This window comes from Triticum aestivum, chromosome 4A, assembly GCF_018294505.1.
Source record: "Triticum aestivum cultivar Chinese Spring chromosome 4A, IWGSC CS RefSeq v2.1, whole genome shotgun sequence".
Classification (NCBI taxonomy): Eukaryota; Viridiplantae; Streptophyta; class Magnoliopsida; order Poales; family Poaceae; genus Triticum; species Triticum aestivum.
In genome coordinates, this window is record NC_057803.1 from 685,013,465 (window position 1) to 685,027,522 (window position 14,058).

The 14,058-nt window shown below is 45.0% G+C and overlaps 2 protein-coding genes across 2 annotated transcripts; one reads left to right on the top strand and one right to left on the bottom strand.

Moving 5' to 3' along the window:
• The first annotated feature begins 1,147 nt into the window (after nt 1-1,147).
• LOC123088130 (beta-glucuronosyltransferase GlcAT14A) lies at nt 1,148-5,101 on the top strand. Its single transcript, XM_044510295.1, has 4 exons — nt 1,148-1,802; nt 2,876-2,951; nt 3,036-3,151; nt 4,532-5,101. Exons 1-4 carry the CDS (start codon nt 1,262-1,264, stop codon nt 5,044-5,046), a joined length of 1,248 nt encoding a protein of 415 aa, XP_044366230.1. The 5' UTR covers nt 1,148-1,261; the 3' UTR covers nt 5,047-5,101.
• Nucleotides 5,102-9,718: 4,617 nt separating this feature from the next.
• On the bottom strand, nt 9,719-11,935 carry LOC123084271 (uncharacterized). Its single transcript, XM_044505963.1, has one exon. The coding sequence runs from the start codon at nt 11,933-11,935 to the stop codon at nt 9,740-9,742; it is 2,196 nt and encodes a 731-aa protein (XP_044361898.1). The 3' UTR covers nt 9,719-9,739.
• Nucleotides 11,936-14,058: the final 2,123 nt, after the last annotated feature.

Consider the following 14,058-nt stretch of genomic DNA (forward strand, 5'->3'; position numbering starts at 1 on the left):
GAAAGATTGAAGAGGCGTGATCATGGTTGAATCAAATTTAATTTCGATGGGGATTCTTAGCGACCATGAAGGTAATTTGGTTCACATCAGATGCACCAAGCACACGACAATTTCTGATCCTTTTGTGATCGAGGTCTTGGCATCCCGGGATGTTGCTCAAATGGCAGTGAACCGGGTTTCAGTTCATGATTCTTGAGTATGGTAACCAGGATGTTGTGGATATCTGAAAGGCAATTGTTAAAAGATCTGGCTTCCATGATTTTAGAGAGATTCACTGATTTCAGTTTTTTCTGCTAGGAGGAGTGCAGAAGGTGTGTTTTGCATAGGAGCCGCTTAAGCCACAAGTCGATTCCGTAAATCTCAATTTTCTGATTGGTCTTTTACAATAGGATTGATCCCACCAAACAATGAACAAAGTGTTAAAAGGGCAGTTTAAAAAAAGATAATAGGAGCATGAAGATCTTTATCGAATGGTTACCAATATCAACTGTGGAAGAGATGATGAAGTACTAACTACTAAATTATGATAAATGTTAAAACTTCGACGTCGGATTTTTAGCGTTTGCCGACGATCCAGATTTGTTATGCGAAAACAGATAAATTTACCATATTGTTATGTAAAATTTGTCATGTTCTAAAGTGAAATTATCATGTAGTGCAAAAAAATTGTCAGATTTTTTTTCAAGTTGCATAGTAATAACCATGTATTTGATAGGATCGGATCGTATCTAAAGGCGGATGTTTATGCGAACCAACATGTGGTTGTATAGCAAGAGGGGCTATGGTATCCCAGCCCATTAGGGTTCAGATCCTGGTGCTCGCATTTATTTCTGGATTTATTTCTGGATTTTCGGCGATGCGCATTCAATGGGAGGGGACGTTCTCGTCGACGACGAGGTGCGTACGGTGACTTCATAAATTTCAAGACGATATGTCGGCTCGGTCTTTTGGAGATGCTCGTAGGGATAGAATGTACGTGTGTGCGTTCATGGGATGAGTATATGCGCGTGTATATGAGCGTTTGCGTCTGTGTTAAAAAAAAGGCGGATGTTCATTGGGGCTGTAAAATTATAGTCACTCCTGATGAAATGAAAACAAATAATGGATTCATGAACTCAAGAGTAGAACGCACGAAATCGAACCAACTCGATCAGATCGGGTGCACCAAACGCGAGGGAGACCACTCCGTCCACCGAACTCGCAAAGCTTTCCTCTTTCCACGGCGCCCCGATCCTTGCGCTCCGCGCAGCCTCCGTCCCCCATGCATTCCCCCGCGCCGGCCGCGGGCGCCGCCTCCGCCCTCCCCAAGGACTCCCGCCCGCTCCCCTGCCTCCTCCTCGTCTCCCTCCTGCTCCTCCTCTTGCTCCACTTCCTCTCCTCCTCCTCCCCTTCTACGCCCGCGCCTCCGGACGCGCCCCACCGCGCCCCGCTCCCGGCCGGCGCCGACTCCGCCGGCCCAGCCCCGCCCGCGCTCGCATTCCTCCTCACCGGCTCAGCGGGCGACGCCGACCGCCTCCACCGCCTGCTCCTCGCCACCTACCATCCCCGCAACCTCTACCTCCTCCTACTCGACCGGGCCGCCCCCGCGTCCGACCGCGTGCGGCTCGCCCGCGAGGTGCGCGCTGGCCCCGGCCGCGCCGGCAACGTCCACGTCGTGGGCGACCCTGGGTTCGCTAACCCGCGCGGTGCTTCCGCGCTCGCCGCCGCGCTGCACGGCGCCTCTCTGCTGCTGCGGCTCGGCCAGGGCTGGGACTGGTTCGTGCACCTCGACGCCGGCGACTACCCGCTCGTCACCCCCGACGGTGATTCTTCTCTCCACACCTACTTCTTTCTTTGAATCATGCAGGAGAGCTCCGCACCTACTTTATGTTCTACACAGATCTAGACATTCACTTGTTCTACACAGATCTAGACATTTACTTGTTAGTACAGAACTGTGAATCTAGTTGCCATTTCCTTCTTCTTCTCAGGGATTATTTATGTGTGAGATAGATGAGTGTTTAATGTAGATAGATCTCTCTTGATTGAATGAGCATAAAGGACCCTAAATTAGGGTACTAGTAGGCATTAGCTAGATAAACTTCAATGCATTAGGGATTGAATGAACTAAGTGTTTCAAGAATCATATTGTCATAGTGGAAAATAATAATTCTTGTTTAACTCTGGCAACCACAAAATGTCATGGCAGAATCATATTAACGCTTGCTCTACCTTATGTCGTGTCGTCGAGAAAAAAAAATGCAACCACATCTGTGTGTATGTGGAGCATATGCTACTTGGTCTGTTGTATTCACTCTTTAATGCGTCGAAAGAAGGAATTCAAAATGGAAATGCGTTACTATTCGGTAGCATAAATATCTTTCCATCATGCTACTTTATTTTTGCTTTCCCTCCCTAAAACGTTACTTACTAGAATGATTTGGAAATTATTCGGGTGAGTAGGCATAGGTGGCATGAAAATGGTGATCTAATCTGGTTCCAGAAGATAATTGCTATCTCTTATGCTTTGTATTAGACCCAGACAGAGGACTAGTTTTGTTGTAACCTAGAGCTGAGGAAGTAGAACAAAAAAATAAGTCCATGCCTCATGTTCAGGCTTGTTGAGTATTTGCCGTATTTCACATGCATTGGCTTTGCTTGTTGAAGTTGAAACAGTGGAACTTGCTATATTGTTTCTAAAAGAGTCTTGCTACTGCTTTATAGAGTTTCTTGGTTATAAAATTGTAGAACAGAATGGTAGATAGCTTTCATGTATTGGCATTTCATTAATCCTAAGTGGGAACTAATAACAGCTAATCAGCTATTAGGTGAAGCTTAATCTGTACTCTGTAGGACTTAACTCTTCTGAGCTGATTTGACTACAATTTTTTGGCAGATCTCCTGCATGTCTTATCATATCTACCAAGGGATATAAACTTCATTCAGCATACCAGTTATATTGGTTGGAAGGAGTAAGGGCATCTCATAATTCTGAATTGTCACTTTGTTCATTCGGATTTGGGAGTTCAAGATATTGGCATTGTATGTCTGTGCAGGTCAAGACATATAAGACCAATTGTTGTTGATCCTGGTCTATACCTCTCATCAAGGACTGACATTTTTTATGCCACTCAAAAGCGTGAACTACCAAGTGCATACAAATTATTTACCGGTGAGATGCTAATGCATTTCTATATTTGTCAGTAGATACTCCCATTATGTTTGAGAAAATCTGGAATCATATATTATATGCCATGATGCTAATGGTGTCACGATACACATTTGAGTATACAGGTGGAAAATTCTTAATCATCTATTCGTTTAGTGTGTTTCGTTGACCTGACCGTTGGTTAATGGTTATTCATGCATGGCATTATATTATCAAGCATCGACTCATAGTTTGTCACAGTTATCTTTGCTTTACTACTGTACCACCTGAACCAATACCACATGAAGATGTTATTGCTATATTCATGGTACTTATTTTTAGAAGGCGTTTAGTATGTTTGGGGTTGTAATTGCTTTATGCCTTTATCTGATTCATACTTGCACACCATCACATTATGATAAGATCTCCTCATCAGATTAAACTGTTGTTTCTAGGGTATGCCTATTCATGGTAATATGTGCAAACTAGTATATGTCGAACAACATATATTTGAACACTCCAAGCTCCATTTTAAATCTCTGGAGGTCTTGTAAGAATTACTTGAATGAAGGTTTGAACATCCTGATATAAACTGATGTTGTTTATTGACAATAAAAAATTGCACTAGAAACATGATATTCAGTGTTGATGTATATGCTAATAAGTGCATAGTAATTGGCAGAATAAAGTAAGGAAAAGAATGGCTGCGGAGCACTTGTAGAAAGCATAGATGCGTGCAAACTAAGTTAAACCTTGGACCGTACGGTAGATCCTTGTGTTAAATTTTTGCGGGTATATTTGTATGCAACTTTATCCTTGCGTGTCAACACTATGGAAATAAATTCAGGGTTGATATGATAGATATGTAAAGGAGAAGGACACTATTGTCATACAGGGCTATCGTAGGCTAACCCTAACCCCATTCTCATGTTGCTTTTCCTGTCACTGCAAGAGCTCTGAACGTTTATACCATTTTACTCGACAAATTCGTATTCTTAAATGTCTAACTATTCACTTCCTTTTTGAGATTCCCAACAGTTCACTTCATTGAATTCCTTGTACGCATTTTTAGTTGTTGTTTTCTTTTACCTAACTAGCCAAATACCTGCCATAATTGTGTTGTTAGATATTACAGTACATATAACTGTGATGTGTATGATTGGAGGTATAGTTGTATTTCTTATACAACTGGAATGGTTCTAATATATACTTGTCGTGATTTTAGTTCCAATTTGAACTAAAACAACGACAAGTTTTTTGAAACGGAGGGAGTATTTCACTAATCTGCATGTATACTATGATGGAAGCTCCTTTTGATATTGTTTTGTACTAATATGATATTTTTTTGTTGGTTATAATGGTGCAAATAAACCTGTATTTACTTGTAATGTTGTCTCTTTGCAGGTTCTTCATCTGTCATCCTTTCTCGGGAATTTACCGAGTATTGTATCGTCGGAACAAATAATCTACCGAGAACTATGCTAATGTACTACACTAACATGCCCTTGCCACACAGGAAGTATTTCCAGACAGTCCTCTGCAATTCCCCTAAGTTCAACAGGACCGTTGTTAACCATGACCTGCACTACTGGGCATCGGATGGAACGTCCAAAAACGATCCCCGTCTGCTGACCCTAACTGATGCGGAAAACATGACAGCGAGCAGTGCAGCTTTCGGGACTAGATTCGCCAAGGATGACCCTGTGCTCGACCACATCGACGAGGAGATTCTACACCGCCTGCCTGGAGAGCCGGCTCCAGGAGGGTGGTGCATAGGTGCTGGGGACGACAATCCCTGTTCTGTTTTGGGTAGCACGGATGTTCTTAGACCTGGGCCTGCGGCTATGAAACTTGCCAAGTTCCTCGCGCAAAGGCTATCCTATCCAGCTTTTTATTCTCGGCAGTGTGTATGGGACTGATGAGTTGTTGTAAATTGTATCACCACGAAACCACGAGTTCAGTTATCTTTGTGTACCCTGTGCTGTGTTTTTCTTATGACGTCTTATAGTGCCGCTCCTGATATGATATCCTGTGCAGTTATACATTCTTGTCGTAAGAGCATGTCCTGCAAATGGGTGCAGAGCGAGGAAGAAGACCACACTGCTTCGGGATCAGCATGTCACGTGGAAATGGAACAAAATTTCAGAAGTCATTGTTACACGCCCAACCAACTTATCTGATTTTGTCTCCCAGCTTAATCATAAAAACGGAAGCCAAACAAGCTCAATAGGTTGCTGTTTGGCGTGCGGTTTTTCTTTTTGACTACAAGGAGGGAGAACACGTCAAATAATGATATTGAGCTGTGTGGTAACCATGTTTTCCTTCCCCTTCATGGATTTAGGGTTAGGGTGTAGAACTGTAGATTCATGAGGTGCAACCGTCTACTCGACTGCCAGTTGCGACCTAAACCTAAAAGTATGAATGAATTCAAAACTACACATAATAAACTAATAATTCACTGCTATAGCTAGATGCGCCTTCATATTGGATAGAAAGTGATTTGATGAGGCAGTAACAAATAAGCAACAAATTAGGAACTTCCAAACTGCCATAGCTAGTTGTAAACCTCCTTGAGTGAAGTGGTAGATTGATGAAGAATCAGTATACTCCTATGCCTTGTTGACATTTACCGTTTCCTCCTCATCTAAACTACCACACTGCACATTATGTCCAATTATGGTACATACCTGATGGAACAAGATTGGGTCAGTTTTACTAAGATGTTTGAAAGTGCAAAAATAATTACAAGGTAACTATTAGAAAGAAAGTGATTTGATGAGGTAGTAACATTTGAAGCAATTACTTTTTTCTTTCTTATTCATCTTATTTGTTTGATATGAAGGCATAGTCTGGACAACAACCATGTAGGACTCCGACACTCCTGTGCCACTCAAATCCTACTCCCGGCCCCATTCTCTTGCACTCCACCCCTTCTCCCCCTTGCTTTGCATCCGCGCCCTCATCCTCTGTCGATGCTATTGTACCTCTCCGACCGCCGCACGGGCATTGCCGGACGTTCGCAACCACCACCCACGCGCCCGTTCGCCTTGTACTATGGCGTCGTCCACCCAGGATCCGTCTGGAACCAGGTACACTCCGCTCCCTGTTGACGACATCGATGACAGCCACCACGCCCGGCAGGTGTCCGATCAAACGTCATTAAGCTTATTTCGAACTTCATCTTTTTTTAGAGTATGAAGGATGGTGGGGTACCCGAGCATGGAGGATGAGCTGTTGTGCAACACATGGTTGGCCGTATCCACAGATTTCGTAGGCAGGAGCAGAAGGTTGCCTTTGACTTTTGATAATATTATTAATATATGCAATGTATGATATAAAATTATATTATTACAAACTTCTTTCACATATAAATTTGACGTTATGCTTTGCGTAACATGCATGGCATATATTATTGCTTTAACCCATGGTCAAAGGCAATCTCAAGAAATGTATTAGGCCCTATATATCTGAACGGAGGGAGAACATCTATACACCATCCGTCGTTGCTTCGAGATTTTTGCCATCTGTGACAAAATTTGCTTTGTTTTGTAGTGTCATGCAATGTTTTATGGGTCATTTTGCTCATTTCAATACACAACGAAACATTATGATACATCTTGAAACATGAGAAGAACACAACGAAACATCATGTGTAACAGTTTGAAACCAAGATTTAGTTTAATTTTTTTTTAGAAAATGTGGCATCAATATCAAAGCGATGACGCACGGTGAATGCATGCACGGGGTATATCATACGCATATACCTCACATCTCTTTTTCACTGCATTGATAGCCGTCTGGCCAAGACTTTGTCATCCCTCACATCGTTCTTCTGCACTTGTGCAAAGCTCGCTCCCTAGTTCATTTCACATTTGGCTGGCTCAAGATGGCCGAGTTGATGGCTCTCCGCTGCCGCTCCTCTTTTCCCCTGTTCCTTGTAGCCGGTTGATCGTATTCCTTGACGCGACACTCGCTGGCTGACCCTCCACAACTCCACCATGACATCTACAACCTCGTACTTCCTCACTGTGTGTGGGTGTACCCTTCCATGCAACATCGCCTTCTTCGGCAAGTGATGATGGCAACACAGAACATCTTGAGCTCTTGGGTGAAAAACCATGCCCGATATTCATTGGTTGGCCTCGGCAATGACGGTGTTTATGCTCCACGTCCTCATTGCTTTCAAGATTCCTCAAATGTGCTCTTTGGTGTCGAGGTGTGCGCTCTGCTTTGGGCAATTTGGCTTTATCGTAATGACTATGGTTTTTACAGGACCAAGGTCCCAAACTTTTTGCATGTCATTTACATAGCTACATGATGGATCAGATGGAGAACCCGAATGATATATTTGAGACAAGGCTCAAGGTAAGAACCCTCGTTTGGATGGTGGACGCGGAATCTCAATAAACATGGGTATTTTGTTCTCAATTCCGTTTGAATAGGCATTTGTTTTCAAGAAGATCCTTAGGACCACCTTTTAGATGTTGGACGGGGAATCTCAATAAAGATGCTCAATTCCGATTGAATGGGCATATGTTCTACTATTTTAGGAAGATCCTCAAGTAAGGCACTAATCTCATATTATTTTTTTTGGGGGGGGGGGGGGGGGGGGGATGGGGGGGGAGGGGATTTTTTTTCTATTATCCAATCACCACTAGTCATATATGCCCGTGTTTCCCAGTTGTGGCCATTTTTATTCAGACTTGCTAGTTGCTACCTTGTACCGCCTTTTGATAAAAACCAAACAAAACGTTTGTGTGCATCTCAAATGATATAGTGGTCAGGGGTATAACCACCTTTTCGAGGAAAAACATGTTGGTGCAATGTTTCTTTTATAAGGAGATCCCTTTGTCCTAATTTTTCTTGGCAATCAATTGCTTGGTTTCATTCTTTTGCACCAACTCGCTTGGAATGGAACGAATGGAACATGGGGGCATATGAACCCGTCTTTTAAGTTAGTAATTTTAAAAATGGTCAAAAAATAATGAAAACTGCTGGCAACAAATTTGATGAAATGTTACACTCATGTAAAAAATTTAGGGATGAAATGACTTCCGTTATATTGTACAGGACAAAGTCAAAATCAACACTATATTAGAGGTACTAGTCACTCTATATTGTCATGGACAATTTGTTTTTATGCTCAGATTCTTTATGGGGATTCTTTTGTTGTACGTTTTTTTATGAGTAGGCCGACATGTCAAGTTTGTTTGAAAAAGGTATCGAAGATTATTGACTTTTTTCCTGAATTGCTAAAAAAGATCCTAGAAAATAGTTTATGGGGTTCATCTAGAACTAGTTGTATCCTCATATTTTCTCAACTTGCTCCCACTTCTTTTCCACTTCCAATAATGGAAGGGGACCGGTCCGGTTGGGATACACAAGTGAGTAGTTAGTTCCAGTAGGTTTTTTTCTCACAGAAAACACAAAGCTTGCGTCTCACAGCAATGGCAGAAAAAAGAGAGAATATCATACGTAAATCAATATTCAATGAAAACTTCGTGAAAACCATATTTTAAAGTTTCAAAAAAAACTGAAAATATGGGATGTTAACAAGGTGATGTTTTATTGCTACACAAAATTTCAAGTTGAAAAACATTACGAGATGTGAGCTATGAAAAAGACAAATTCAGCCCTGAATAGTGACATTACTATTTGGCACTAGTCAACGCTGATTTTGTCTTTTTCATAGCTCACATCTTGTAATGTGTTTTAATTTGAAATTTTGTGTGGCAATAAAACATCATCCTCTTAACATCCCACATTTTTTTCAATTTTTTTTGAAACTTCAAAACATCTTTTTCTCGTGGTTTTCACCGGTTTCAGTACAGAGAGGATCTGGTCAGAGTGTTCAAGCCAATTCCAGGATGTGTCTAGGTCTTGGTCGACTGAGACTTAACCAAGTCTCAGCCAAGTGATATGGTATATGAGAAGAAAAAGAAAAAACTGAAAAGAACTTTTTGTACAAATCTTAATGCAAGATCAATGAAATATAACATCGACTGAGACATAACGAAGTAGACGTCGACTGAGACTTAGCAAAACTGTTCCAATTAATGCATTCGGAGCGCCATATTCAGCAACTTTGTGGAATGCAACAGTTTGTATACAGTTGATGCGCGCGTTCGCTTAGGGCATCTCCCAATTGTGTTAAGTTATTTGGCCCCTACTGCCAGTCTGCCATCTCCTCTTTACTTGTGTATAATTGATTCTTTGTTGGTTTTCAATGAATAAATAAAGGAGTTGGAGAGTTTAAATCAATGACATATGACTTAGATGTGCAATACTTATGGCACATCTAAATGTGCTTTAGCAAAACTGTTTAAATAAAGAAAGACTGTGTTAAATTATTCATCCAGTTCTAACATGTTAAGATTTTATAATACGGAGTAGTACTAGATAAATTCATATTGCATTGATTGTATACATAACATACCACGGAATTATGTAGTTCTTTTACAGTATATATGAACTACTCCATAGTGTGAGTAGTGTGAAATGATACACGAATACACAATAATAATGTTAACATAACGAACCATAATGCAATAGAAAGACAAATAGTGCAGGAGCTCGCAGTGTGCAGGTGTATATATATAGTGGTTTTAGGGCTTAATTCCGGCCCTTGTTCATCAGCTCCAACGCCGACGTGACGAGGGAGCGGACGCTGGTGGCGCGGCGGCTGAGCCCGACGCTCCCGGAGAAGACGTTGAAGCACTCCAGCTGCGAGGTGGTCCCCGCCACGCACCTCAGCTCGCTCTCCATCCCGAGCTCCACGAACAGGGCCACGTAGCGCGCGTCCAACCGCATCATGGCCATGGCGAGCTCGATGGTGTACCGCCGGATCCGGGGTACATCCATGGACGGGCGGCTGTAGTCCCGCAGCACCTGCACCAGCGTCCTTGCCAGCACCGTGTCCACTACCCTCGCCGCGGCGAGCCTCGCGCCGAGTTCCCCGGGCACCATGTACGGGAGCATCTGCGCCGCCAGCCCGATGAAGATGCTGAGGACCTTGGCCTTCTCCACTGTGATGGACCTAAGTACCTTGGCGGCGCCGGCGGTGACCCCTCTCAGCGGGATCTGCCACTCGTCACCGGCGTAGGAGCACAAGTTGCGCATGATCCTTGCGGCGCCGACTGCGACGATGGGGTCCTTCAGAGCGTCGACAAGCCGCCAGACCCCTCCGCCGAGAGCCATTATGATCTCCCCGCAGTTCTTCTTGTTCTCGAGAGCCAGCATGGCGAGCGCCTCGCCGGCCTCCACTCGGACAGCGTCCGTCGTTTGACACTCCTTCGTCGCAAGCCCCGCAGGCAAGAACATGGCGACTAGCACGCTGATCACGCTCCCCGTCTCGCCAATGATCTCCCTGGCCTCATCGTCCATGGCGAGACTCGTGAGTATCTCGATGGCCATCTGGTGCAGCTCCAACTGGACATCTTTGTCGTGCCGCTGCAGGACCTCCCTGACGTTGCTCACGGTGAAAACAATGTCGGTGAGCTCCCGTCGGAGCAGCTTCCCGGTGTTCCCCATCGTGCTGGCCAGCCTCTTCACCACGCGCAGCGACTGCTTCACCGCCTTGATCCTCATGTCCCCGGGCATCGTCGTCGCCAGCGCATGGTCGATGTTGGAGTAGGAGATGATCTTGTCGAGGAGGCCCCTGGTCTTGCCGATCTTGTCGCAGTTGTCGTGGTCGTGCGCCAGATTGTTGAGGATGGAGAGACCGAGGATGTTGAGCTCGTCGAGGTCGGCGTAGAGGAGCGACGCGACGGACTCGATGGCACAGGAGATGCCGATGACTTGTAGCAGGATGAGCTTCCTCCCGGTGAGCATGGACACGACGACGGCCGCCGAGCGCCGGACATCGCGCTCCGAGGAGTCCTTCCAGCTGAGCATCTCGATGAGGCGCTCGATGGTGGGCGCGGAGACGCCGATCCTGCGGAGCGTGGCTTCGGCGAAGCGGTCGGACTCGGCGAGCGCGACGAGGATGCCGGCGCCAAGGCTCTGCTCGTCGTGCGAGCCCGCAGTGATGAGGTCGTCGGCGTAGGAGACGAGGCACATGTGGAGGCCATCCAAGATGCTGCCGTTGAGGCAGCGCGAGTAGGAGTGGTAGAAGAAGCGGCGTACGGCGACCTGGCCGTAGGCACCGGCGAGATTGCAGTCGTCGGCGACGCCCTGGAGGAGGCGGCGGTGGCCCACCTTCCACTCCCATAGCGCCTTCTCGACAAGGAACAGCAGCGCCTCGGCGAGCGCGAGGCCGTAGAAGATGTTGAGCGCTGCGGCACGGTTGGAGCGGGCGTCCTCGGTGCCGCCGTAGTGCTGGTGGATGAGGCGGACGAGGGAGAGGGAGACGCACGCCGACGCGGAGAGCAGCTGCATCCAGAAGAAGGCGCGGACGGCGGCGCGGGAGGCGGGGCGGGTCCGGCTGGCCTGGTGGTGCTGCCACTCCAGCTCGTGGCTGCGTCCCAAGATGCGGGTGCCCTCGACGAGGAGAAGGCCCGTGATGCACCAGAAGTCGGTTGGGCTCAGGGTGATGGCGAAGCCGGCGAGCAGCACGACCGTAGCCCAGATGAAGGCCAGCGTGCCCAGCCGGCTCGCCGCCTTCTCGAGCACGGCCAGCTGCAGGGCCAGCACGGTGAGACGGCGCTCCGGCGACAGTGATGCATAATCGGCGGTGGTGCGGGAGCGGGTGGTGCGCGGGTTCGGCGTGGCCTTCTGCGGCTCGAACAGAGTGGGCAGCTGGTCGGGGATCTTGATGCGGATGCTCGGGGCGGCGAAGCTCCGGGAAGCGAAGGTAGCGCGACGGTCCATTGGTTTCACACACACAAGGAGTATGTACGTAGCGTACTGGGTGCACTGGCCGAGCTTGGTGTGCGTTGCGTCTCGGCACTAGGTCGATGATATTTATAGGATAGCAGTGATATTATGCAGTTCAGCCTCTGCTCGGAAGCATTCTGAATCGTGGTAGTTTCTTGCTTGCGTGCATGAGAGTGCGTGTGAGTTTGGAGCTCGAGAGCGGATTATCTACCATGCACGGTATATACCGCGCATGCATTATCTACCCCACCATGTCAGATGTATTTTTGAAAGCGTGTCTGACAAAGTGAGGTGAATAGTATTACCTACTCTATCTATCAGCTTATCTCTTTTCTCCTAGTCAATTAGTACTATATTTTAAGATGACGATATTTGAAACCCACATAGATCATGAAGCTCAAGTTTGATTTATGATTTGTTTGCATATTTGTAATCCTCGCGATGAGACCTTTTAAACAAGATCAGGCACGAAAATATTATAGTGAAATTTTAAACAAGACCGTGTTTAATAAAGTTTCATCGTGTTTCAAAATTTGATTTTTAAAATTTGTCAAAATATATTCGAGAATGTTCTTGTTTAAAAGTCCTCGTCACGAGAAGCACAAATATGCAGATGCATCTTCTATTGAAATTTTGGTTTATAAGATAAAATGATTTCTAATTTGTAAACACGTGAAAAAACATATGGGAGTGAAGCAAGACATGAGATGGTGGACAAAGCATAGCTTTTGTGCATTCTTTGGTGGATAAAGCATAGTAATAAATGATTGATGTGACAAGGCACAAGAGTAGTAGAATATAAGGGAATAGATGCAATTGAATAAACAACATGCGAATGAAAATAGAGCAGCTCAGACCTGCATGCATCCGGATCTCCAAGAAATGGATGGCTTAGCCATGCACGGGATATCCCGTGCATGGTAGAACATCATTTCTCTTTGGAGAGAGCTCCTCCTCTTTTTCTTGTTACGAGAGAACGTTGCTTTTAAGGCAAGGAGGGGCTGCACCTAATTTCTTTATCTTTTTGGATCCGCCATTCAATAACGCACTAATAATTGGTTTACGGAGATGTATCTCTTTAGAACGAGCAAAAAATAATAAATGAATTTGAACCTCGACAGTTCAAAAATGATGAGGGATCACCGTACCACCTGTATCGATGGTAAGAGTTTTCTCCTTCTCATGGCCTCTCTGGCAAAAGTAGCAATGATGTCTCAGGGCATGGCTAATGCACAGCCCCCAACATGATGTCCCACATGGCATGTAGGATTGAGTGTCAAAAGAAATAGGTTCGGAGAGTGTAGCGGGATCTTCAGTAGAAGGCGGACGCTTGGAGAGGATAAGTGTGATCCAATGTAAAAAACTGGAAAAGTTGAAGCGAAGAGTAGAGATGCATAACATGCATGTGTATTGCTTGATGAGGCCCACTAGTGATAGCTTGCGTTGGGAAGAAAAAACAAGTTAGATGCGTCAAGGTACTTTTTCTCATAAGGCATCTATATCCATATGCCACCATAATTTATGTCCTTAACTCCTCATAAAATAGTTGTAGAATTATCGCTCTACACCTTAAAAAAACAGAATTATCCTGCTACAACACTCATAGTACTGCCACTTTCATGATTGGAGGTGCATTCATAGCTTAGTAGAGCTTATTACAAGTAAATGCATGCGATGAAGGAGTTTTTATTTTCTTTGGAGATGGATCAGACGCATTTTGAACGTGATGGTTTCTTGGTTGCGTGTGTGAGAGTGCGTGTCCGTTTGGAGATTATTAGATGATGTCTCTCCTTCTTTTTTCTTGTTACGAGAGAATGTTGCTATTAAGGCAGCAAGGAGGGGCCGCGACTAATGTCTTCAGATTTTTATTCTTGGATATGCCATTGGATAACGAATAACGCACTATAGTTGGTTTACGAACTATAGGAGTAGCAGTAGAAGTGATAAAACTATCTAGATAATGGAAAAAAAATCAATAAATAAATTTGAACCTGAACAATTCAAATGTCAAGGTACCTCAGTACCACTAGAGTTTTCTTCTAGAAGCCGTGACACATGCAGTAGTATCAGAATTATCCCGATACAAACTTGTCGTACTGCCACTTTCATTACACGAA